The sequence below is a fragment of the Episyrphus balteatus genome, chromosome 1, assembly GCF_945859705.1.
Source record: "Episyrphus balteatus chromosome 1, idEpiBalt1.1, whole genome shotgun sequence".
NCBI lineage: Eukaryota > Metazoa > Arthropoda > Insecta > Diptera > Syrphidae > Episyrphus > Episyrphus balteatus.
Window position 1 is genome coordinate 158,838,270 of NC_079134.1, and position 23,900 is coordinate 158,862,169.

Here is a 23,900-nt window from a genome sequence, read left to right on the forward strand (position 1 = left end):
GATGTATGCAATGGATTCGAACTGTAATTTTTGTGCAGTGCATTTGCACTGTGTTTCATATGATGGTAGCACGTGCTCAGAGTACACTAAACTTCCATCGGTTTTTTAAACAGAAGAATAATTTTTTTTCTAATTGATTTGTTAATTTTATTTTGCTAGTTAATATTTTTGAATACACATTTTTATGTTATATAAAATTTGACTTTGCTTAATCATCTAGTCCGAAACTCAATTCGATGTATTCGATGTAAAAACAACTTTGTCAGCTATTACATGAAGCCTCAAGAGGCGCGCCTCTTTTCAAAACTAATGAGTGCAAAAGAGAAAGAAGATAAAACAAAAAAATATCCGACCGGAGAGTCGTGGGCCAAAATTCTGAGACTCTTTTTTGACGTTTCTTTTTCCACTCTTTCTTTTTTCAACATTCCCTTTCATTTCTTTTTGCTTCTTGGTGGAATACAACAACAACAATACTTAAATCAAGAGAAATGTCAAATTTGAGTCTTTGACTCAAGAGGCATCGTGTTTGGACCCTCAAAAACAAGGTAATCCTATTATTAAAAACCTGAACGCCGAGTTCTATTTTTTTTTCGCATCAAATGACAGTTCTGTCAGTTGTATGATGGCGGTTTTTTGTTTGTTTATTTTCAAAACAATTTATTTGTTTATTCTGGTTCAAATGCAACAAAAATTTAATTTTAAATTTATTTAAATGATTTAATCATGAATGTTGATGCAAGTAACACCGAAAAACCAAAAGAAAAAGGCTTATTTTGGATTCCAAATAGTTTAAGATTCGTTTGTGAAGTAAAAAAATAAATGAATAGTCAGTATTTACATTTTTTTGCAAACAAAAATTCTTGTTTTTAGGCCGTAGAAAAAGGATGTTCAGCTTCTGGACCATATTCAGTAAATTCTGAACTCTTACTTCTAATGAAAACATTAAGCTATATAGAACGGGTAATATACCTACAATTATTTTATACATTTTATCAATTTACACAATATTCTTCCCTCAGTCATGCATTGCTAATTATTTCTGTAAATTACCATGGAACTTGGGCAGTGTAAAAGTTCTTGGAATCCTTAATCAATTGCGTATACTAACTGCTGCTGAATATATACTAAGGTATTGTTATGACAAACTACCTTAAAAGAGTCCTTAACTATAATATTTTTTTAGCCAAACTGACGATGAACATGTTCAACTTGTTTTAAACGATCTCCTAGAAACTGAATTTGATCTTATGGCTAATTTAGTTATTACCGGACACTATGGTAAGGATTTTAACAAATGATCAAGTAACTTGAATAAAGTTCTTTTTCAGATCTCATGGTTGGTTCAAAGATAAGTGAATACGTCGCCGAAAGTATTCGTCGTTTACTAGACGACCTAGTTAACGACCCTAAGTTGAATAATTTTGATTACATGCATGCACTGAACCATAGTGTTCCCAGTAAGTAGGTTAATTTTCGATCTGGAATCCTTATTAACAACTTCAAATGATTTTCAGAAGAAATATATTACAAATTTTTAACCAGCCATTTGAAGATCATTGTTTCAATGAACAAAAGATCTACAAAAGTTGCATTTGCAAGTTTTAGCGATTGGATGAAACATAATTTTGATGATTATGTTCTAGTTAGCAATTTTTATCAAAAAGTAGGTACATCATATTTTTTTGTCTATTCCTTTTTTCAAAGACATGTTTGTAGGCTGTTGCTGGAAATGATTTAGAAGTTCTTAAAACTCTTCTCATCATATCAACTGGAGAAAATTTCGTAGGTTGGAAAAACTACTTGATTCTTTTAGGATTGATAGCAAAACACTCTTCAACGGAGTGTTTTTCCTATATTAAAAGTAAGTAGGTCTAAACGTTATCTCAATTTTAACATATGTATATTTTGCATTTCTTTAAGAATTCATAAAAGATCGCTTAAAACTTGTTGCTGAAACTGGATCTAAAGAAATCATGGCTCATTTGCTTCTTTCGATTCGTACAGTACTTATGTTCCATGATGATAAAACAGAAACTTATGATAAATGGTATAAGCTTCATATTGGTGATATGAAATTTGTTTTCAATGCAACAGAGTTTAAGGCTGTAATTTCTGTTTTGACTGATTTGGTGCCCTATGAAGTTGATGAGGAGTATTTGGAGGTTAGTTGTTGGAGAGTATGAATTGAAATTGATTGTATTAAATTATACTATCCTTGCAGGTTCATGTTAAGACATCAATATCTCCACCAGTTATGTGCAGTCAACTCTGTCGAGACTATAAACTTTTGTGTCGAACAAGAATATCGGATGCTGCTGATTGTTCGATACTGTTGGACAATGATGATGATTTGTTTACTGAAGGCTTAACTACATTCACCACTTTTTGAAAAAGTACAAAAGTGAAAATATTTTTTTTCTCGCAAGCGCAATTTTTTTGTAAAAAAGAGTAAACAATATGTTTTTTGGACGAAAAAATAAGTTTTCTGCTTCTTTTGTTTTTATTTCCCAGCCCGAAAAACAATACAAAAATGCGTTTGAAAATTTTCACTTTTGTACTTTTTCACTTTTTGAGCCAATGTAGTTAAGGCTTGAGATTCAATAAATATTTAATAATTTCCTTTTCTAACACTTTGAATAGAAAGAACTCCAAAAAGATGGGAACTATAGAGTTCTCTTTGTTTTTAAAAGATAATTTTATTTATTTTTTTATTGGCATAATGCAACTTAATTCTAAAATATGAAAAAAAAAATCAAAACTAAAATTTATCAAAGAGAGTGAAGGTAAAGTTGAGTGACTTGAGAAAAAAAGGCTTGATTTCATCTCAAGGGCTTATGAAAAAAATTCACCAAAAACTGAGGTAACTAACACTCCATCACTTACTCAAAATCATCATCGCCAGACAAAGCAGCCCGTTGAGTGCAGGGGCATGTCACCAATCTTTGAAATTACTACCTAAAATGGAAGTGAAAAAACTGCTACAGAAAAAAATTCTAAGATTCCAGGATATCCTATTCAATTTAATATTTTTCATGTAGTGGCTTATGCAGACAAAAATATAATATATTTCATTTTATAAAAACCATATTTTAAAGGCATTAGAAAGAAGTAAGGCTATTTTCAGATTACAATTAAGTTATAGTTAAAATAGAAACAAACCTTATATTTAAAAATCTAGCTTTCGCTGAAATTTCATGGGAAAAATCAAAGGCAAATTAAATGTTTACAGTTTTCACTGAAGATTTCTCAAAACAAGAAAATAGAGAGAGAGAAGGATATAGAGCAGCAAATGTTAATACTGAAGGCACTATCTTAAATAAATTAGTTCAATGCTCTCAAAAGGTATTATTATTGCAACGTTTAAAAAAATTCCCAAATAACAAATATCGACCCAAGCCTTGATTCCGTAATAAATTAACAACAAACAGAAGTTCAAGTAATTGTCCTGGTTACTATTCGATTTTATTTTCTATTAAAGTTACAAATAGATTAATTAAATTATTTCAAGTCTTTTAATAACTTACAAATTGGTAAAACGATGAACAAACAATAATAAATTTTCTTTTTAAGAATTAATGCGTCTTGGTAAATTCAATTTGAAATTTAAAACAACAATGAAAATAATTTGGAAAATTTAAAAAGTATGAAACAAAAAGTCAAACAAATAGTGAAGAAATAATATGAGTAGGTTACATAGGTATTTTAAAGTAAAATAAACAGTGTTTTAAATGAGGAATTCAAAATTTTTAAAATGAAAAAGCGGCTTGATGACAGGTATTTTAGAGCATTAGTGTCACTTACTTTTTTCAGGTCCTACTAATTAGCTAACGCAAATTAATACTACTGGGGCGTATTCAGTTCATAGACCAAAAATGACTCTTAAGCCTTAATTTTATTTTTGAAGTCTTCAAGGTTTGGGGCCGAAAATTCAACAATTCAACATGCTTAGGTTTCCTCCGAAGATGTAAGAAATATTTCACCCCTTCTGATCTGGCTATAATCTATAAAGCATATATTCGTCCAAAGCTCGAGTATAATTCCCATATCTGGGCAGGTGCTCCTAAGACCCACTTGAGTTATTTGGATAGAATTCAAAACAGAGCTTTTAAAATGATAGGTGATAGGTCCATTACTGATACAATCCCACCTCTTGAGCACCGCCGGAATGTATCATGCCTGTCCTTATTTTATAGGTACTTTTTTAAAAAATGTTCTAATGAAATAGCTAGCTGCATTCCTCCCCTTAAACAATTCAACCGTAATACTCGTACTTCAAGGAATGCCCATCAGTTTACACTTGAGCCCAACTTCGGACGTACCGTCAAATACAGAGATTCTTTCTTTAGTCGTACTACTAGAATGTGGAATGATTACCCGCCTCAGTTTTTCCCTCCCATTTTAATGTTCAGAACTTTAAAACCAATGTGCATCGGTATCTCCTTTTACATCCCTTCCTCTTTTCCTAATGCTCGTACTGTGTATATATACATATTAAGGGTACCCAAAACCCCTTTAGTGCGCGTTCATTATAAAAAAAAAAAAAACAACATTTAATATAACATTATTTTATTCTTATTTTAAACAAAAATTACAATTTTCCATTAGTATTACGATTACCACCAGCCAAAGGTTTATTTCTTTCATCCCACAAAGTAACACCATCACAAGCGCAAATTTTCTTATAGTTTTGTAAAATACCCGCTGATCGTGCAATGATTCCACAAGCAATTCTGAAAAATGCAAAAAGATACCATTAAAATGAAATCATATCAAAAGAGAAGTAAAAAACTAACCTATCACCACTGTTGCCATCAATTAGACTCCTTTCGTTACCCCCACGACCTAAGTCATCTGGATTTTCTGTTACCACAACTGATCGACCAATTATATCCCATACCTCAACCAAAGGATCAATAAATCGGAATGTGGCACGACCCTCTTCATCAGCTCGAATATTTCCCAAATCACCAACATGTCTTTTATCTGCAGAATTCTCTGGCGATCCATGTGGGGAACCCCGAGGATTATAATGTCCACCAAGTGATTCATATCCAGCTGATATGTCACCGCATTCATGTAAATGGATTCCATGTAATCCAGGCGAGAGACCATCTATAACCCCGTCAACCACACAGCCACTTTCTTCATTGTTTATTGCTGAAAATCTAACTACGCCTTGGACTTTTGTTAGACTTTTTGAATCAGAGTTGTTTATCATTGCAACTGCAGATTTTCCTTAAAATGTTATTAGAAAACCCCAAATGATTTTGAAACAATAAAAGCCATTTAAATTAACATACCACCAAAACCACATAGAACTGCTGTTCTGCCTGTTTTTTCGATTCTATCTTGAATATCTGACCATGGATGTTTTGTAGTTACAACAACACGACCTTCTTTCAAATTAATACTTATTTCGCCGACACCTTCAAGTGATTTTTTAACTTTTTCTGAACATTTTTCACCTGACATTTGTACTGCAAATTCAATCTAAGAATAAAATTGGATAGCAGTTTTTATTTACTTTATTATGAATATTTTAAATAATTAGTTTTACCTTAATTTCACTCATTTTTGATTTTAAATTTGGTTGAAATTTGTTGAAATGAAAAATTTTAGGTTCGGGGAATGTTTTGACATTTCTTATCGGAAATTTGTTGAATGACGCAGCAGATGCAAGTTTTTGTTTTGAAATGTCAAGACAGCCGCTGTATAATGTTTAAGCATGAAACATATTTAATTTGTTGCGCCATACAGTGGATCGAATAACCGAAAAAGTGCACATTGGTTTTTTTTTTTAATTATTCGATTTTAATGATTTTTTCACTTTGTTGTTTCTTAAATAAATTTATAATTAATTAGAAAAATGTTTAAATGTTTTCAAAAATAACTCTGCAACTAATTAATTTGCACACGTTAACCCTGAACTACATTTTACAAAAGAGTACAAATATTTTTTTCTACCACTTGTTTTGGGACAGAGCTAAGAGAAATAGGTAATCGGTATTCATGTAACGGCGTAAACTCTTGGTAAACCTGGTAACATGGTAAATGTGGTGAACTAACTGTCAAACCCATACAAAATTTTGACACATTAACCGCTTTACCACATTTAAGGCTTGGCCACACCGAAGGGTACATGCGGTAGCGGTACGGGTACTTGTATGAAAAAAATTCAAAACTGACACATCAACGTTCAGATGTGGAATTTTTTTCATACAATTACCCGTACCGCTACCGTATGTACCCTTCGGTGTGGCCAAGCCTTTAAAGGCTTGGCCACACCGGAGGGTATGCGGTAGCGGTACGGGTAGCGGTGAGGGTACTTGTATGAAAAAAATTCCAAACTGAAACATCAACGTTCAGGTGTGGAATTTTTTTAGTACAAATATCGTTACCGCTATACCGCATACCCTCCGGTGTGGCCAAGCCTTAAAGGCTTTTGGCCACACTGGAGGGTATGCGGTAGCGGTGAGGGTACTTGTATGAAAAAAATTCCAAACTGACACATCAACGTTCAGGTGTGGAATTTTTTTAGTACAAATATCGTTACCGCTATACCGCATACCCTCCGGTGTGGCCAAGCCTTTACCCCCAGTGTTTTTTAGACCACAAAATACCTTAATGTTTTCTGAATACTGCATCAAGCTTTCCAGTCGGAAGAAACTATCAAAAAATATGTTACAAAATTTCCATCTAAAAACTATACAAAAATGCGTTTGAAAATGTTTTTGAACCAATGTAGTTTAGGCTTAATTAATCCTTTATGCAATAAGAGCGACCAAAAAATGAGCTTATGAATGAGTTGTAGTCTCATTAAAACGTTTCCTTGTTTTTATGAAGGTGTTCTTAAGAAAATCTTTGCTGTTAGTCACAAATCTTTTTATTAGGTGTTTGAATTAAAATTGAGTCGAAATCGGCAAGTTAAATTCTTAAACTAAGGCTGAACCACGTTTGTACAAACTTAAATACAAAAAACCTTGCATATTGAACCTAAAAGAATCTTAATTGTAACTTTGGAACAGGTAGAAGAGATGTAAGGGACGGGCTAAGAATACTCTCCCCATTACACGAATGTGAATGTAACAATACCAAGTGCCTAGAAAAATAAATTTTACTGATTCAGAATGAATGAATGAATGTTGTGTGGGGGGAAGTTGCACTGAAATCTCGAAAGAAAATACAAATACCAAAACATTGCCATCATGTCAGATAGCCAAACCGCACCTAAAGCTATAAACTCATACGCAATCAACTCCAAACTCGTATGGGGATGTGTGAAGAAGCTTAACGAGCTTGGCAAGGCAAATAAAATAACACTCTACTGGGTTCCAGGACATGTTGGAGTACAAGGGAACGAAGTAGCAGACTCCTTAGCAAAAGCAGACGCAACCGCACCTCTTATGGGTCCAGAACCATATTGCGGAATCGGAGACAGCACGATCAAACAAATGATAAAAACCGATGAGGAGGCCAAACGAACAAAAATTTGGAAAGAAACTCCTAAACTCAGACAAGCAAAATCACTACTTGGGAATTAGAACCAAAAAAGATTTAAAACCTGAGTAGAAATAACCTAAGAATAATAACAGGGAGTCCTACACTTACAGGCCACTGCAAATTGAGAAAACACCTCAACAATCTTGGCCTGGCAGACAGTGCCACCTGCAGATTCTGCAACAATAATACTGACTCAGAATGCTCAATGCCCCGACTTGTTCACACTCCATTAAATTTAATATCGTCATTTCTTAGAGTAAATTTTAAAATTTGTATGCGATTTGACAGATTTGTGCGCTATAATGGGAAGTGTATAAATTGGGACTAAATTGTGTCCAACAAGTGTACAAGTGTATTTGTATTAATATTACAAAGAGGTCCATTTAAATTAACATTACACACATGTAATACCGGTTTGTATCGGCACCGATTCTGAGAAAAAGTGCTGTAACAGTTTGTTTAAAGGACTATAAGCCAGATCTTCCATATCATTTATTAAAAATAAATTTTATGAAAAATTATATGAATCATCTCTTCCCAATATGCATTCAAATTCTCCAGATTTTTTAAATTTCGATTGCATTTTTGGGAAAAAAGTTAACGAGTATGCTTACTTGAACCAAATATTTTGTTTTCATGGAATGATAAACTGTTGAAGTAGCAAACATTTAATATTCACTTAAGAAACTGCACTTTAACTGCACTTTTCTCAGAATTGGTGCTACTAGTCGGCAGACTTACCTACATGTTTGTTTTCGATATAAATGATATTGTGTTATTATGTAATTGTGGTATTTTCAGTAGAACTGTACTGATAATATCGCAATCGCTACCAATTGTAATTCCATATAAATTGCTGTGTGTCAATTGAGTATCCAGGTGCAGATCAATTCAAATGATCACTATAATATCATTATAAATCCCTTAAGGGTAGCCTAAACCCCTTTAGTACGCGCGTATATAAAAAAAAATGGACCTCCTTGTAATATTAATATAAATCGACTTAGACTTTAATGTGTATAATAACTTTTCTTAGGATTGATAACTTCTATTTAAACATGTTGCCTGATATATTTTTAAAGATTTTCGAAAATATGTATATCCTTAAATGTAAATTTTGGTCACTGTGGCGTATGTGTATTATTTTTTTAATTATTGAACATAACCCACTATTAATGTTGCTGTTTATACAAAAACGAATAGATCAGGAAGTTAAAGTTGAGGCTTTCGTAAAGCGATTATTGTGTTATAGGGAAGAAAGGCAAATAGCGGAGGGAATTGCGAAGCTAAATTTCTAATTCAACACAAATAGTTTATTCAATTTTTTTTAAGCCTTAAAGCCGTTTTCTACCATTTTGTAATGGTTTAGTAAAACAAAAAAAAAAGAAAACTGTCGTTTCTATTTTATAATCTTAATAGACCCATATACAATATTTTTCAACAACAAAAACGCTATCATTATTTTTTTTATTCATATTTTTGTTTATATTTCATTAAATTAAACATGAAAACAAAAATTATATAAATATTGCAAAAGTGAATGCAATTTCTGTTGTGACACTGTAACTTCAAGTTTATGAACTTGAATATAATTTATATTGAACTTGGGCTTATCTATCTTACCCATATAGCGAAATTGAACTCGCTGTTGGTTGATTCATTTTAGAACCTATTGAATTTTTAATCGCATTACCTCTTCAGATTGCGCACTCGTATTTATTTTATTGAATTTGACAATAATCACATCCATCGGTTCATCCACCTTAATTCAATCTTTATCTTAAACCTATAAAAAAAGGTAAGGCAATCAAAAATCTCATATCACATTGCAATCTTTAAAACATCAGACAAAAGTAAATATAGTCACACGACAACGTATGAAATAGCCTTAAAGTCTTCTTAAAACATGAATTACAGAACTTAAGTAATATTTAAACTTCTTGTAAAACAAGGTAAAAATATTATCAAGAAGAATCTTCAAGTTCTCCTGAGTCTTTCATAGCTTTTTTGTCAATAGAAGAAAATTCTAAAGATTTGTATATTTCACAATTTTTTCATCAAGTTAAAAAAAGATAATAATCTATTCACATAGATACGTAACCTCTGATCTGTTCATCAAAAGACGCACATTAAAGCCCAAGATAACAAACCCATTAGGTTTTCGTTATAACTGCCTAAAAATACTCGTATAAGTATAAGCGAGTACCTAGACTAGCGTCTTTTTTTTCTGTTATCTTATCAACTTGACATGAGTAAAGACTTTATTTGCAATTAAAAAATCATTTTACATTTATGGTTCAAGTAAAAACAACCATCTCGCAAGAACAATTTAAGCCTTCAAGCCTGGCACATGGTCGGTTTAACGAAAATGAAGTTAAGTCCTGTGTTGTTTTTAACTGAAAATAACTTTGAAAATTAGTTTTTGGCCAAAATGGACGGAATCGCTCTTTGGATTCTGTTCCTAGTGTTTTTGCCTTTTTTGCTGTTTTTTTGGAAAGTATGTACTACATTGAATTATTGCTCGTGTTTTGAAGTGATAAACAAATTTTATTTGTGTTCTTTAGATGCTCTTGATGGCTTGGAAGAGTTTCTTGTATACAAAAAAGATAAAAAATCTGTCGGATGAAATAGAAAGTAAGTTAAAAATTTATTTTTAATTTTATATTCTTAGTTGCTATGGTGTTTCCGGTTTTTTTTTTCTAATTTTATCATTTTGGTATTCACACAAGTCGAGGGGAATTTTAAGAGGAAGTGCTGACGTATGAATGAATATACTTCAAGCTAAAATATAAGCAAATGCCTGGCTTTATTCATGTTACGAGTGGCTCAAGTGGCTAAAAGGTTGACTGTTTTTTTTTTTTTTGATAACAATGTTTAGGAAATGGACCAAACACTAATGTTGGTGTTGATAGATAAATCCATACGACAGTTTACAATCAACCATTTATTATGGTTGATTGCTTCTCTTCGTTGCTTCTCTTTTTTATTTTTTTTTACGGTCACTGTAGCGTATGCGTAACTTTTTTGTTTAATAATCTTTGTTGATCTTGAATTCTCAAAACATATTAAAGTCATCCCATAATTAAGGGCCCTATTATTACTCACGAGTCGAACATTTTGGGAAGCACTCATATCGTGGTACTATTCCGATTAGAAAACTGCGACGACGATCAGCCCACAATGCAGTCAAAATAAAGAAAATGATGTGACAATATCATTTTCAAAAAGCTAAATGGCTCAATAAATTTTATTCGGCAACATTTTCTAGCGATTCGCAAGTCATAACGACAAAAGATTTACAGTCCGGAACACTTGGATTGTCTCACCCATAGTTAATTTTTAAATCCTAGTTTTTTTTGTACCTTTTTGATGAGAACAAATGTAATTTATGAACAAAAGTTAAACGCTATTTTTTTTTAAGCTGATGGTGTTTTTCTGAGATGATTTTGTTAAAACTCAAATAAATTAAGCTTTTTTCTGTAGCATCAGAATAGCCTCTTCGCATTTATTATAGCTTAAACGAAAGTTATGAGACAATTTTTTCAAAAAAATCAATTTTGTATTATTTTTTGGAAGTAAGATTATTTTGTAGAATTTAAAGATTCTAAGTTCTTATAACCAAGTTTGACCAAACAAATTTGTAAGAAATTTCTGGATTCCTCGAATGACAGTAGTGTATCTTGTTTGTCATATGGGTTTCGGTTATATTTAACCTGGTGTAGTATAAAAAAGAAGCACCCTTGTACTAAATCGAAAATAACTTCTCTCAGAGTAATCGTATGAACTTTATTTTGATTCAGCATAAAATAACTTAAATACATTTGTCATATGATTATTTTGCACCAACAATTTTTTTCACTGTTGAAATTCAACCCCCGTAGTCCGCAAAAGAAAACACCGTTTAATCCAAAATTGTTGTATAGAGTATAGGCAATTTTGATCCTTCGTCCTTATCGCAAAAAAAACCTTTTTTTTACCAGGTTTCATGAGGGTAACAATTGTTGTAAATGCCTATTTTACTTGCCTAAATTACCTGTTGGATTTTAATGAACATACAAAAACTAGTCCTTGATCAAGAGGTTTTATTTTTGTACTATCATTTCTATTTTTTTTATAAATAATTTGTATAAAATAAAATTAAACTAATATACCTACACATTATTTTGTTGTCTGTATCTGATAAAATCCCCCCTTCAAAAAATTAACTCAATAACCATTCATCAAAAAATCGTTCTTTTAAACTTATCAGTTATTATAGATAGAAAATGGATATCAAATAATATGCTACCGAATGTTATCTTTTTTTTTGTTTAAACAAATATTAGTTTATATTCGACGGTAGTGGAAAACACTAAGTACTCGCTATGGCGAGTAATACAAGTAATTCAATAAATTGGACTGAGCCAATTTTTCCCCCTATTGATTCTCCTCCACCAGTGATAGTTTATCCAAATGATTCATATACTATAAGCCAAGGTTATGCTGCCTATGGATGCTTTATTGCAATATTATTGTTGGTTTTGTTTGCAGTTGTTATAAAGGTATCAAGTTATAAAGTTGTTGTAGCGAAATGGAGGAGGTTTGAAAGTTTTACTTTTTCTATTTTGGATTAGATTGCATTAAAACGGAAACAACTTCAACATAGAAATGCAGCTTTAAGGAGAAATATAGGTAGGCTATACAATTAACCTATTTATTGTAAAAAATTATTTGTGTATTGGATTCCATGCTTACAAATTTTGCAAGTAAACCTTCGTAGAAAAAAATTGTAAATTAAATATTTTCATAGATAAAACTCATCCATCAATCAAAATGCTTAACTTGTTGCCGACCTTTGGCTGGGTATTATTAAACAATGCGCAACAGTAATTTTAATATTTGAAATCGTTTGACTTTCTTCACAAAAAAAGAAATCTTGTGTGTATAGTACATTTTTATAAAACTTGAAAACCAGTTGTGAACACAAAAAAAAATGGTGCGTTTTTTTGAAAAACAAACCAAAAAACTCATTTTTAATGGTTTTCGAATTAAATTTTTGTGATCATATTTTAAATGAATGGCAGTGATTATTCTTGAGACCTTGAGACCTTGGTCTCGAATGTAATCAAAACATTTTTGAGAAAAAATCAAACCTTAGTATCTGGGTTCATAAAAATCACACTGGTTTCTTTGTAGGAGCTCTTATTTTTGAGATATTTTCATTTTACAAAATTTGGGGTAATTTCATACTATGTATGTATTTGTTTTTGTTCTTCTTATAACATGCGTTTTGAAAGTTTTACTGGAAAAAATTATATCGAATACAATGTATTTCAGTTGAGTTAGTAAGTTTTGCTAGAATTATGCCTCATTTACAATATTGCGACGAGACGAGATTTTTTCTTTGTTATTTAAATCGGAAGCCATTTGGTAATGTTAAGATTTTATTTGGGTAGTTGTCTATTTTTGACAGGAAATAGAAGAATGTGTACAAAAAGAAGGAAATTATTTGGCCAAACATCGAAAACTAGATATCAATTTTACTCTTGCAACGCTCTCGTCTCGTCGTCTCGCAATATTGTTAATCAGGCAATAATCTAATGGCCAATTTTTCAATAGTCAGATAAACCTCAGTTAGAGGTTATTCCTAGGAATAAAAGTTTTTTTTATATTGGCATTTATTCCTCTGATAGTCTAACTGACGATTGAAAAATCAGGGCTAAATGTAAATAAAAAAATAAATTTAAATACAAAAAAAATTTAATAAAAAAAAATTTGTATGCATGTGTATACATACATACAGTTTACAGATCAGGAATTGACCCCCTGCTAGAAAAACTAACTTTGTTTCCGGAATCAGCATTCTCCATTTAGTAAAATATGATTAACAACGGTCTGGAAAAGTTTTTTTGCGTAGAGCAGTGTATTCTATCTTTTTGCGCTTATGTCTTATCCACTTCCCTCAAGAACATCCACCCAAACATCAATTGCTTGTTGCAAAGATGTTGAATTTATGATGACTCCATCATCAGCAAAGAATACTGATTCTTTTTCGGATATACATCACTTGGCCTTCCTGCAGAAAATAAGCGACTGTGATGAAGAGCAAAGGACTCAAGACTTTCCCTGATGCATAAAAACTTTGATTGGGAACTTTCGGTGACTCTTGTGGGACATCTTACCTTAGTTATTACTTGCTCGTACATGTTCATGATCATCGGCGAGTAGATTTCTGGAACCCCTCGCTGTTTTAGGGAAACCCTTTTCAGATCTTGTCGTTATGCATCGAATGCCGTTCGAAATCAACTAACAAAATGTGCCAATCCCTTGAGGAGTCACGATCTTTCTCCCTTCTGATTCTTATACTCTGTAGAATCTGTGGTTGATTTACCCGAAACAACTCCGATTGGCCATCCTCATCAGACAGTCGTATTTTAATATATTTTGTATAACTATCAATAAATTGTTAGTTGATAAAATTAAAAATTGGATATTAACTTAATTCATAAGTTTAATTGAAAAATTCCATTAAAAATTTGACCAAAAATTCGGTTTTATAACATCAAATTTCATTAGTAGTCGATAGTTGACATTCGCAACTTGAATGCACAAAATTATTTTTTAATATTTGAAACTCAATGTTTAAAAATTTAATCTTATGACGTAAACTTTATTGAAATATACTGTACATTTCTTTATCAATTCCATTCCAGCCCGTCAAAATCAACTAGCAACAGTCAGCCGTTCCATTGATGCAAATAGCATTTATTCAAATGATGGAGAATCAAATCGTCGTCGACGAGATAGCGATGCAACTTTAAAAATCGATCTACCTCCAACTTACGAAGATGCTATGAAGAATTTCACAGAATCCAGAGAAGTAGTTGCAACATCACCAACAATAAGTACTGAAGAACCTGTCGAAACAATAGATACTCATGGAACTGTTGCAATCGAAATAGTTACGATTCCAAATTCTCAACAACGTAGTATAGTAGTGTAATATTTGAAACCTTCCTTTCTTGAGGTTTATAGTTGAGAAAAGAAGAATGTAAAAAAAATTGTTTACTTTTGATTTTGTATTCAATTATAATTTATTTATTTGAATGCATTTAATGGCTTCAACCAAATGCATTTAAAATATAGATTTGTAATTATATTAATAGATTCTTAAGTTTCTAAAAAAAAAAAATAAACACTTTGAACAAAAAGTTATAGAAATAAACTTTATCTCGAAAAAAGGAAAGATGGAATTTTTTTATACACGAATTTACACAAAACCCTTTTTTAATTAAAATAATTTTTTCCCTCTACGATCGATTGAGAATCGTATCGAGTGTTGGACCCCATTTGCCATAGGGATCTTTTGGTAAAATGAATACATCATTACACCATGTATAACCAATAACACGATTCTCGATAATTTTTTTAAGTGCTGCATTCTCATTGAGAAGGTCACGGTAATTGTCATTTGATACAACAGCGGCATCTAGTTCAGATGCTAATTGCAAAATAAATCTATTTTTAAAAGAGGAAAATATTTTAAAATAAAATCTTACAAAATTAACATTGTATTGTAAACTTACCTATCATCATATGAAGTTGAAGATTTTCCAGGTAAATTTTTACATGGTGTAAAAACTATTTTACCTTCTCGATGTAACGTTTCTAATTCTCCAGGATTTGATGATTTTTGCTTTTGCAAACGATACTGTGGCACAACAGCTTTTACCTCGTAACCCATTTTAGTAAAATAATCAAGGCATATTTTAAGACCTTTTACCGAAAACTCTTTGTTAAGAGCGTGTCTAGAAATTGAAATAAATATTTTAAAAAAATCTTAAGGTTATAACGAAATTCTAGCTTACTGGTAGGCTACATTACTGCCATCGATTATGACCATTCTTTTCTTTTCTGTTTTCTCTTTGTCTGCGTCTTTGTTGGGATTATAAGCATTTTCATTGTATTGTTTGAGCTGTTTCTCTTCTCTGGACGTAAAAAGATCATTATTACGTTGGGTACATTTTCGTTTCGGCCTTGGGGGTGAGTCAGGAATTGGTGGCAATTTAATTTTCACCTATTTAATTTTAGTAATAGAAAGAAATGTTCGAAGTAATAATGCATGTATAAAAATTTATTAAAACCCATCTCCCGCGATGCATATTTCTGTAAGAGTGGACCGTTAAATAAAAGTGCTTTCGCCCCCCCCCCCTTAAACAATTCAACTATAATACTCGTACTTCAACGAATGTTAATGAGTTTACATTTGAGCCCATTTCGGACGCACGGTAAAGTACGGGTGTTTTCATAAACTTCGGAAATATGCGTTAGTACAATCGACTTACTGCTTTGTTGCACTGCATAAATGAACACACCAATTCTGCAGAATGTTTGTAGGCCTGCGAAAGTACAATTTTAAGCAGTCACTAGCTGAGTTTTTTTGGCATTGCTATCCGTATCCGCAGTTTGCGTTTACATGCATTACAAAAAAACACGCAGCTGCCGATAACAATAGAAGCTAAACGAAGCTGCGGATAGAATTTTGACAAAGTGTATAAGATTACGGTTTTCTTTTTCTGGCAAAAAAAACACGCCTACTGAATGTTCATAAACGTCAGAAAATAAAATTACCACAGAATGAATTTTGTCTAATAAGGGTTGAGCGAAAAAATACTTCTTTTTTCAGTTCCCAAAAATATTTTTTTTAATAACACAGAAAGTACATTAGGTGGCGCAAAAAAATTACTTTCTTTTGCTTTTAATAGTGGAAAAAAACGGTTGGTTAAAATTTGAAATAAATTATCGATGGAAAAAAATATTTTTAATTAGGGTGTTCAAAAAAATTTTGTTAGTGTTTTTGAAAAAAAAAACGTGTTTTAGTGCACAGAAGGTTTTTTAATTGCGGTTTTTGGTACACCTATATGTAGTAATATTAAATTTATATCAATAATTAAATCGATTTTGGTTGAATTCCAAGAATAAATGTGAAATACATGTATGTATCTAAAGTTGTTTAAGCCCCCTTATGCAAAATATTAAATTTTACATTGTATTTCACAAATTATGTTTTACAAAAACAAATTTGAACCACCCTAACGACAATTTTTTTTTTCTTCGATAATTTGGTTAAAATAATATCCACGTTATTTTTTTTTATTTCACAAGAAACTGTAGAGATAACATTTGTAAGGGCCACCCTAATAAGAAAAATGTTAATTTTAAGTCATTATCTCAAAAATCACTACATATCGTCGGTCTCATGAGAAAACCTCGTAACTCCCAAAATCAAAATTTTACAGGAGAGACGAAAGAATAAACAAACAACAGAGTAGTTGGGAAGAAACGCGTTGTGCAAAATTTGAATTTCAATCTATTTAGAATTTTCGGAATGACCCCCAATTTTCTGGGTTGCTTGGCTGACATATTTTCTAAAGAATGGCATTCAAAAGTTATTTTTGAAAAAAAAAAGTGGAGTTACGAGGTTTTCTTATGAGACCGACGATATTAAGAAATTTTCAGTTTCATTAAAATCCAAATTTTTCAAGAAAAAAAGACACTATTTTTGCACCACCCTAACTAAAAGTTTTGCTTCACAATTTTTTTACAATATTTGCCTTTATTAACAATAAAAACATCAAATCAAGAGTCAAATAAATTTCTTTACGAGTTCTCCAGTCATCAAATTTTGGCTGCGCAATCTGCCCGACCGACGTTTACGACATAATGAAGATTTTTAACAGCATGTATTGCAGTTGCACTAAGTTATTCCGATCGCAGATCTGACTTTATGAACAAGACTAACACAGGCCTACTTTAGGCAGACTTTTATGAAAACACCCTACCTATTTAGAAGTAGTACTAGAATGTGGAACACATTACTCGCCTTCGTGTTTTCCTCCTATTCTAATATTCACCGCTTCCCCTCTTCAATACTTTTAGTAACGATGGCCAAGACCCCTTAAGTAAGCGCAGAATATAAAGAAAATAACAGAGATTTACTATTTGTAAGAGATGGACCATCTCTGTTATTTTCACGTTAGATTTTTAAACGAACAAAACAGAAAATTGTGTATTATAGAGTTAGTAGACTTACCTCTTCTGCAGGTGTATTTAATGGTATAAAAGCAGGTGCAGGTGCTGTTCGTTTTCTAGAAGGTGAAAAATTCTCACTAACAAATATCACCGAATCATCATTATTTTTCGATCTATTTCTTTTCGCCGCCTCTCGTCGTAAACTTTTTTTACTAGGTACAATTGTATCATCAATAACAATAACATCATCATTGGTGGTGGTAGGTCTAACATCTTCAACAATGGTAATATCATCGGAATTGTAACATATTGTACTAGATGACAATGCACCAAAACTAGAGTCTGCGTCTTGATTAAATGGACCGCGGGTTAACATAACACCATTTGATCGATTTGGATTTGGTGTTGAAGTTAAAACTTGATTGTTTTTATTATCTTCGAGTTGATGATTCATACGAATGCTACCTATTGCTTCGTATTGTTTAAATTTTAAGTATTTCATTTCCAGTTCTTTGACAACATTCATGGGAGCAATAGTTTCATCTTCAATAGTTATAACTTCTGGTTTGGTTTCTATGCAAATGCAATCATCATCTATAACCTCAATTTTTGTTGTTCTTCCTTCATTTGATGATCTTTGACGAGGAGTTTCATCTAGCATATTTGATTTGGCGGGACTTTTGTTATACGATTTATTATTTCGTTTTTTAATTTGATGGATAATTTTCTTTGACGTAGCTTGACTAAGGCTTGGCGATGAAAGACCATTCAATCCAATTGGAAATCTTTTTTTGGAATTCAGCTTGTATTTCTAGAATGTATATGTAAAATATTAGTTCAAATAAAAAATCGCAAACATAAAAACCTCGATAAGTTCGTCTCTGTATTTGTTGTCTTTTAATTTAACAAACGATTTCTTCTTAAAAGGACTTCTTTTTTTAAGTGGACTGTTTGTTAAGACAGCTCTGCTTGTTGAAGGCTCCTCCTCTGTATTTCGCTTTTTTATATGAAAATTTTAAAAAATTTAATTAATTTAGTTTTTTTTTAAATAAAAGATGTTATAGCAACAAATAATTTTAGTATACAAAATGGGATCAAATTAATCAAAAGAAATAACACTAAATTTTGAAACAAGAAACATGTTGTATCAAAATCTTAAATGTGCCCTTAATTATGAAAGTGGACTAAGTCACTCCTAAAAATGCGATCAAATCTAGCCTAAAAATAATTATTATTTAAGGGGTAAAGTTTATTTGAAAGCGAAATTGCAGTAAATAAACTTCTTTATTGCTCCTCTAGTGATTTCATAAAAGAAATATAATTAAATCGTTATAAGAAAATTATTATGTAAGTTTTTCTTCAAACAATGTATAAAGTGACTTAGTCCACTTTCATAATAATGGGCACAAATAAGTTTTTAGAATAAATGAAATGAAACATTATTACTTACCAACTAAAACCAAGATAAAAAGTCTAATCTTCATATATTACAACGTTAAAATAAGATCTTTAAAAAAAAAACTATATTACATACAAAATGCAATTTTGTAACAAAAATAATTTTTGAAAATTTCGACAGTTTATCTGTTTCCTTATAATTTTTTTTTTTAATTTACGGAAGTATTTTTTTGTTTTTTTGAAAAAAAAGCTAACTACAAGTTAAAAATCAAGTCCTTTGTAGGTTGCAGGAGACAAATTGAAAGAAAGCAAAGAAGGACAAGAGATAATTTCGTTCGATGTGAGAGTTGCACTTATGAAAACTGAACTGATACATTTGAATTATGGTTTTTGAATCCCAAGTCTTCTAGTAAAAAATGAAGAAGAGTACAATTGTGAAATATTACTTGACTTTAAGGATATAATATTGCCTCCTTTGCTTAAATTTATAAATCTATCATTAATTTGAAGTGTATTTGTGGAGAGAAGGCTATGAACACCAAAAATGCAGAACAATGGAGATCCATCAATATGCTGCCAACGTATGAAAATGTTTTGGAGGTATTTGTTTGCAACCAACTTACTAATTTTGTGACGAAAATAATTTGTGTAGAACAATCCAACAATCAAACAATGAATGGAAAAAAAATAACTTAACTTAGCTAAATATTTTGCGCTAAAAGGCATTTATAAGATTTGACCGTTAAGCTGAGGTAAAGGGAAGGCAGGGATTTTCGGTTTTAGTTTTAAATAGCATCAATTCCGTTTTACTTCAGTTAACTCCTAGGCCACAACTTGTAACCTAGTAGCTAACATTGATCAAAACCATGTCAATGATTTCGCTGATCATGGGTAAAAACTTTCCTGATACTAGAATGACTAGATCATCCGCATATGCCATTGCCTTCACACCACTTCTTCAAGCTTTGCTAGGATATTGTGCTAGACAAGGAACCATTAATGGGGGGATCACCACCCTGAGAATTCTGCTTAAGCATTTAAAACAGTGTCAATTTTCTAAACTTGCTTTAATTTTTTTCTCTTTTAGCATGGATGTAATCCAACTTCTGATGTAGTCCTCTGCTTCTAAGATCGCTACGGCCTCGAAAATAGATCCGGTTAGGAAATTGTTAATATACCTATATCTAAGAAGGTATCGTATTCTAGATTGTTTGAACGACTTCAATACTTCATGGAAAACTGTTTCCGTAGATTCACGAACTCGCTGGCGAACATGTTTTTAAAATGCCTCTGATGTGAATCCTAGAATTCACTCCAAGGTTTTAAGTAAGAAAAATTATTAGCTAGTTTGCCGGAAATCCTTCGCGGATTCATGTTCTCATTTGCCCACTTTGGAAATGAAGACCCATCTAACTTGTCTACACGACTTGAGCTAATGATTTAGTAGAAGACAACCTTTAAAGAATTTTCAAGTCAAGGAACTGCTATCTATTGAAATATTATATTACCTACTTGTTCTAAAACTACTTTGTACTTTTGAATCTAAGCAACCTATCAGTTTTGTTTTATTAATATGAAAATATTTATTATCACTCTTCGTTAAACATTGAAATATATTTTTCTAAAAGCTGTTGGATTTTCTAATTTAATTTAAAAAACAAATTAAAAAAAAAAAATCTCTTTTAATTATTACCTTCATTAAACCAAAAACTTTTTATCTTGATTTTGATCATTATCTCGATGAGTTACAACTTGTTTTACATTGAATAAAACTACAGAGTTTACGGTTTTCTCAGTTCAATTTTATTTTTTATCATTTTCAGTTTTCACAACAATTAAATACAAGCAATAAATATAATTATAATTAATTTTACGTATATATACCACATACATTTTTGTTTTAAGCAAGAAAATTTAAAAAAAAATAATCATACATATACGGGAGGGAATGCCTTTTGGGAAACACCTATATTCAATGTGCGATATTAATAATTAGAGTTGTCAGCAATTTTAACTAAAGGTTTGTTTTTTTTTTGTATGAGGGACACAGAGAGAACCAACGAAAACAATTAGATATTGGGAAATATAAATAACTTCATCATCGCAACTCATCCATTATTCACATTATCAATTTTTCAACTCTTCAATTTCCTTGATAATATTTTTACGAGCAGTTTCTTCAAATTTCGATTGAAAATCATTTGTTGCAAATATCGTTGGAATCATAAGGAATGTTTCTAAAACCTGAAAAAAAAAGAGGATAGAGTTACATTTGGGGAGGATAGATGATTCATGCAAAACAACCTTAAGGCGCATTTTTTTATAACTAGCGTCATCCAAATGGGAATATTCTTTACGAAGCAGTTCTCTATAACGATTATATTCTTCTGGAGGTGAACTGTAAACATAAAGAAGTTGATTTAGGTATTGTTTAGGAAATATGTAGTGTTTAACTTACCCTAATACCAATAGATCTAAATCCTGAAGAAGATTGATTTCTTCATCATATCCAGGCAATGTATCAATACTTTCATCACCAAGAAGTTTCTTCGTGAGCTTGATTATGTTTTCCTAAAAAAGTATAAATCTCAAGTTATAAATGAGAATACAATGGAAATAGATGAGTGTACATTCTCAAACTTACATCTTTTAATCCAGCTTCCGAACAAAACTCTTGAAAAGCTTCACAATTTTTTTCAACACAATTACGTTTGCCATCGAATTCGTAATATTGAAAGAATACAGCAAACAATATTGTCGCTGAGGGCGAACTCATTTCATCAAGGTAATCCTTTTTTCTCAATAAAAGTTCATCCCAATTATGATAGAATCGCCCAGAACCTTGAACCATTTTTCGACGAATTTTTTCATACCATGTGCGAGCTATATCATCGGATATTTCTAGCTTTCTACAAGCATTCATCCAGATTTCTTCCATTTGAAGATTTAGTTTTTTTGAACTTTTATTCAGAAAGAAAGGATTATAGTAGTCTCCAAAAAGAAGACGAACTACGTGTAAAATAACTTGGAAATGAAGACGAAAATGAAGAATATGAAATATTTTAAAAAATTGATTTATAACACTGACGAGTGAAGAAAACTAAATTGACAAGCCCCTTACAAGACAACGACGATTTACATTTCACAACCCCTTAACCGAGATAAGGGATGTTTTATTTTTTACCAAGAATCCCTTTTGCACATGTCTCGAATGTGTCATTCGGGAAATTTTGGTTAAAATTATGAATGAAAACAACTTCGCGGATTTTTGTTTGAAACAAAAAACATACTAAAATAAAGAATATTAATTTAATAAATAGTATACTACCTCATTTATTGATGAATCTTGAGCCATTTTTCGTAGATAATTGGAATAATCTCTCCTTTGTAATCTTAAGATAGTGCTTTTGTTTTTCTTTCGACTGCTACCAGCACCTCCACCAAGGGAAGAGCGAAATTTTTTGAATGATTTTTTTATTTGTTTTTGGCGGTTTTTAGATTGTTTTGAAATTACTTTTTTTATATTACGTTTAACTTTCATTGCCACTACAGAAATTAACTGAAATTGTTGTTGAGAATTGAATTAATTTAATTAAAATAAAGACAAAATTAAAATAATTTACATTTCTGTTTTGATGCGTGGTGTGCTTTTTGGGACAAATAAAAAATTTTTGACTTTTAAAGGTTGGAATAATATGATTGGCAGCACTATTATTTGTTGTGGTGGTTTTTTTGTACAGCAGATGTTTTTCTAAGCTATACACACAGTTAAACTTCTGTGTTTGATTTAAGGGCTGTCCCACACTGCCCACAACATTTTTATATGAACAAAGTTCTACATCTCTAAAAGTCAACGCATTGTATTTTTTTCATACAAAAACGCTGTCGGCCGTAGTTTATTTTGTCACTGGTTTGGGGGTGACTTAAATCTGCACTCAAAGATTCTGGTTGGTCTAAAAGTCGATTGCGTTAAAGTATGGATTAAAATTTTCAACTAAACTTGTTAAAAAGCAAGATAAATTTGAAACAAATTTCTTATTTTGGCTATTTTCGAATCGGGCTTGTATCAAAATCTTATTTTTGAAAAAAATAAATAAATAAATAATTGAAGTTACACACTTAAGGGCCAGTTGTACGAACGAGGGTCAGCCTCAGTTCAGGAATTTAATTCTCCGATTTCGGCGGATTAGTTGTAGGCCAAGTTTGGTTCAAGCATGACTTTAGCTATTTTAACATAAATGAACCATGAACCAGTGCTAAACTGCACCTTTAACACCGATTTCAGAAGATAAAAGTTGCTGAACCACGGATTAAATATTTTAGCGCGCATCCACCGACGCTACATAACCAAATTTTTGTATACCATAGTTCCTGGCTGCACAGTGATTTTTCAATAGCATAACCAGTGGGTTTTTAGGCAAGAGGGATGAGGAGAGGATAGTGAACTGCGCTCACGAAGGGAATTGAATTTTCTGGGGCTATTGGTTCCTCTTTTTAAAGTTTGGTCCTAGCAATTGCTAGGAAATATTAAAGTGGAACGTGATTGGGCATAAAATACTGGTGAAGGGACCGCACACGATTTTCAAATCGATTGAAAAATCACTGTATACCCAACTATATATAACAATTTCGCTACATTAATCATCCTGAAAACCTTTTCGTCATCATTAATTTTACACCTGTAAAACTCATATAAGACTCATAAGAATCAAAAAGAATCAATAACGGCCATATTATTCACTAGTTTAAAAAATACATCTGGATGTAAACAATGTCAAATGTCAAAAATAAATCCAATTCCATAATATTCATTGCTTAAATCCAATCTTATACTATGTTTCCACCTACGCTAAATCCGAGATTTAGCTAAGTAGATTTAGCTTAAATCTCGATATTTATTCTAAATCTTGGTTTTAGGGTAGCTGAAAATCTTGGTTTTAGGCTAGGTGAACCTAAATCCACCATTTAGCGATGTAGATTTAGAATAAATC

At 31.5% G+C, this 23,900-nt stretch overlaps 5 protein-coding genes across 7 annotated transcripts; 2 read left to right on the forward strand and 3 right to left on the reverse strand.

The window, feature by feature from the left end:
- The first annotated feature begins 599 nt into the window (after positions 1-599).
- LOC129911628 (uncharacterized) lies at positions 600-3,219 on the forward strand. Its single transcript, XM_055989487.1, has 10 exons — positions 600-807; positions 871-960; positions 1,020-1,129; positions 1,184-1,278; positions 1,329-1,457; positions 1,515-1,663; positions 1,717-1,861; positions 1,921-2,162; positions 2,222-2,363; positions 3,179-3,219. The coding sequence occupies exons 1-10, from the start codon at positions 724-726 to the stop codon at positions 3,217-3,219; spliced, it is 1,227 nt and encodes a 408-aa protein (XP_055845462.1). The 5' UTR covers positions 600-723.
- A 1,330-nt stretch (positions 3,220-4,549) lies between these two features.
- Positions 4,550-5,628, reverse strand: LOC129905091 (copper chaperone for superoxide dismutase). Its single transcript, XM_055980466.1, has 4 exons — positions 5,558-5,628; positions 5,301-5,490; positions 4,794-5,235; positions 4,550-4,730 (listed from the first exon to the last, which is right to left on the reverse strand). The coding sequence occupies exons 1-4, from the start codon at positions 5,570-5,572 to the stop codon at positions 4,589-4,591; spliced, it is 789 nt and encodes a 262-aa protein (XP_055836441.1). The 5' UTR covers positions 5,573-5,628; the 3' UTR covers positions 4,550-4,588.
- Positions 5,629-9,184: 3,556 nt separating this feature from the next.
- On the forward strand, positions 9,185-14,535 carry LOC129905366 (uncharacterized). Of its 3 annotated transcripts, none has more exons than XM_055980839.1 (3): positions 9,858-9,997; positions 10,065-10,134; positions 14,193-14,535. In XM_055980839.1, the coding sequence occupies exons 1-3, from the start codon at positions 9,932-9,934 to the stop codon at positions 14,480-14,482; spliced, it is 426 nt and encodes a 141-aa protein (XP_055836814.1). In that variant the 5' UTR covers positions 9,858-9,931; the 3' UTR covers positions 14,483-14,535. The 3 variants fall into 3 exon arrangements, 2 of the variants coding, with proteins under 2 accessions (XP_055836814.1, XP_055836813.1); XM_055980838.1 differs by lacking the exons at positions 9,858-9,997; positions 10,065-10,134 and adding exons at positions 11,814-12,041; positions 12,114-12,171; XR_008770607.1 differs by lacking the exons at positions 9,858-9,997; positions 10,065-10,134 and adding an exon at positions 9,185-9,298.
- Positions 14,536-14,691: 156 nt separating this feature from the next.
- On the reverse strand, positions 14,692-22,387 carry LOC129905364 (NEDD4-binding protein 1-like). Its single transcript, XM_055980836.1, has 6 exons — positions 22,238-22,387; positions 18,377-18,508; positions 17,573-18,322; positions 15,348-15,556; positions 15,066-15,287; positions 14,692-14,997 (listed from the first exon to the last, which is right to left on the reverse strand). Exons 1-6 carry the CDS (start codon positions 22,262-22,264, stop codon positions 14,790-14,792), a joined length of 1,548 nt encoding a protein of 515 aa, XP_055836811.1. The 5' UTR covers positions 22,265-22,387; the 3' UTR covers positions 14,692-14,789.
- LOC129905365 (uncharacterized) lies at positions 20,890-22,159 on the reverse strand. The gene is made up of 4 exons (XM_055980837.1): positions 21,554-22,159; positions 21,368-21,480; positions 21,214-21,307; positions 20,890-21,153 (listed from the first exon to the last, which is right to left on the reverse strand). Exons 1-4 carry the CDS (start codon positions 21,845-21,847, stop codon positions 21,037-21,039), a joined length of 618 nt encoding a protein of 205 aa, XP_055836812.1. The 5' UTR covers positions 21,848-22,159; the 3' UTR covers positions 20,890-21,036.
- Positions 22,388-23,900: the final 1,513 nt, after the last annotated feature.

Excerpts from the sequence above, each read along its gene's own strand:
- LOC129911628 (XM_055989487.1), top strand. The coding sequence starts at position 724 with ATGAATGTTGATGCAAGTAACACCGAAAAACCAAAAGAAAAAGGCTTA. Across the intron at positions 1,279-1,328 it reads AGTTATTACCGGACACTATG|ATCTCATGGTTGGTTCAAAG; the intron begins GTAAGGATTTTA and ends GTTCTTTTTCAG. Across the intron at positions 2,364-3,178 it reads TGATGATTTGTTTACTGAAG|CTTTCGCTGAAATTTCATGG; the intron begins GCTTAACTACAT and ends TTAAAAATCTAG.
- LOC129905091 (XM_055980466.1), bottom strand. Across the intron at positions 5,236-5,300 it reads AGTTCTATGTGGTTTTGGTG|GAAAATCTGCAGTTGCAATG; the intron begins GTATGTTAATTT and ends TAACATTTTAAG. Across the intron at positions 4,731-4,793 it reads GATGGCAACAGTGGTGATAG|AATTGCTTGTGGAATCATTG; the intron begins GTTAGTTTTTTA and ends TGCATTTTTCAG.
- LOC129905366 (XM_055980838.1), top strand. The coding sequence starts at position 11,865 with ATGGCGAGTAATACAAGTAATTCAATAAATTGGACTGAGCCAATTTTT. Across the intron at positions 12,042-12,113 it reads TGTTTGCAGTTGTTATAAAG|ATTGCATTAAAACGGAAACA; the intron begins GTATCAAGTTAT and ends ATTTTGGATTAG. Across the intron at positions 12,172-14,192 it reads AGCTTTAAGGAGAAATATAG|CCCGTCAAAATCAACTAGCA; the intron begins GTAGGCTATACA and ends ATTCCATTCCAG.
- LOC129905365 (XM_055980837.1), bottom strand. The coding sequence starts at position 21,847 with ATGGAAGAAATCTGGATGAATGCTTGTAGAAAGCTAGAAATATCCGAT. Across the intron at positions 21,308-21,367 it reads TTAGATCTATTGGTATTAGG|TTCACCTCCAGAAGAATATA; the intron begins GTAAGTTAAACA and ends TTATGTTTACAG. Across the intron at positions 21,154-21,213 it reads ATAAAAAAATGCGCCTTAAG|GTTTTAGAAACATTCCTTAT; the intron begins GTTGTTTTGCAT and ends TTTTTTTTTCAG.
- LOC129905364 (XM_055980836.1), bottom strand. The coding sequence starts at position 22,264 with ATGGCTCAAGATTCATCAATAAATGAG. Across the intron at positions 18,509-22,237 it reads AAGATTCATCAATAAATGAG|CGAAATACAGAGGAGGAGCC; the intron begins GTAGTATACTAT and ends CATATAAAAAAG. Across the intron at positions 18,323-18,376 it reads ACAGAGACGAACTTATCGAG|AAATACAAGCTGAATTCCAA; the intron begins GTTTTTATGTTT and ends TATACATTCTAG.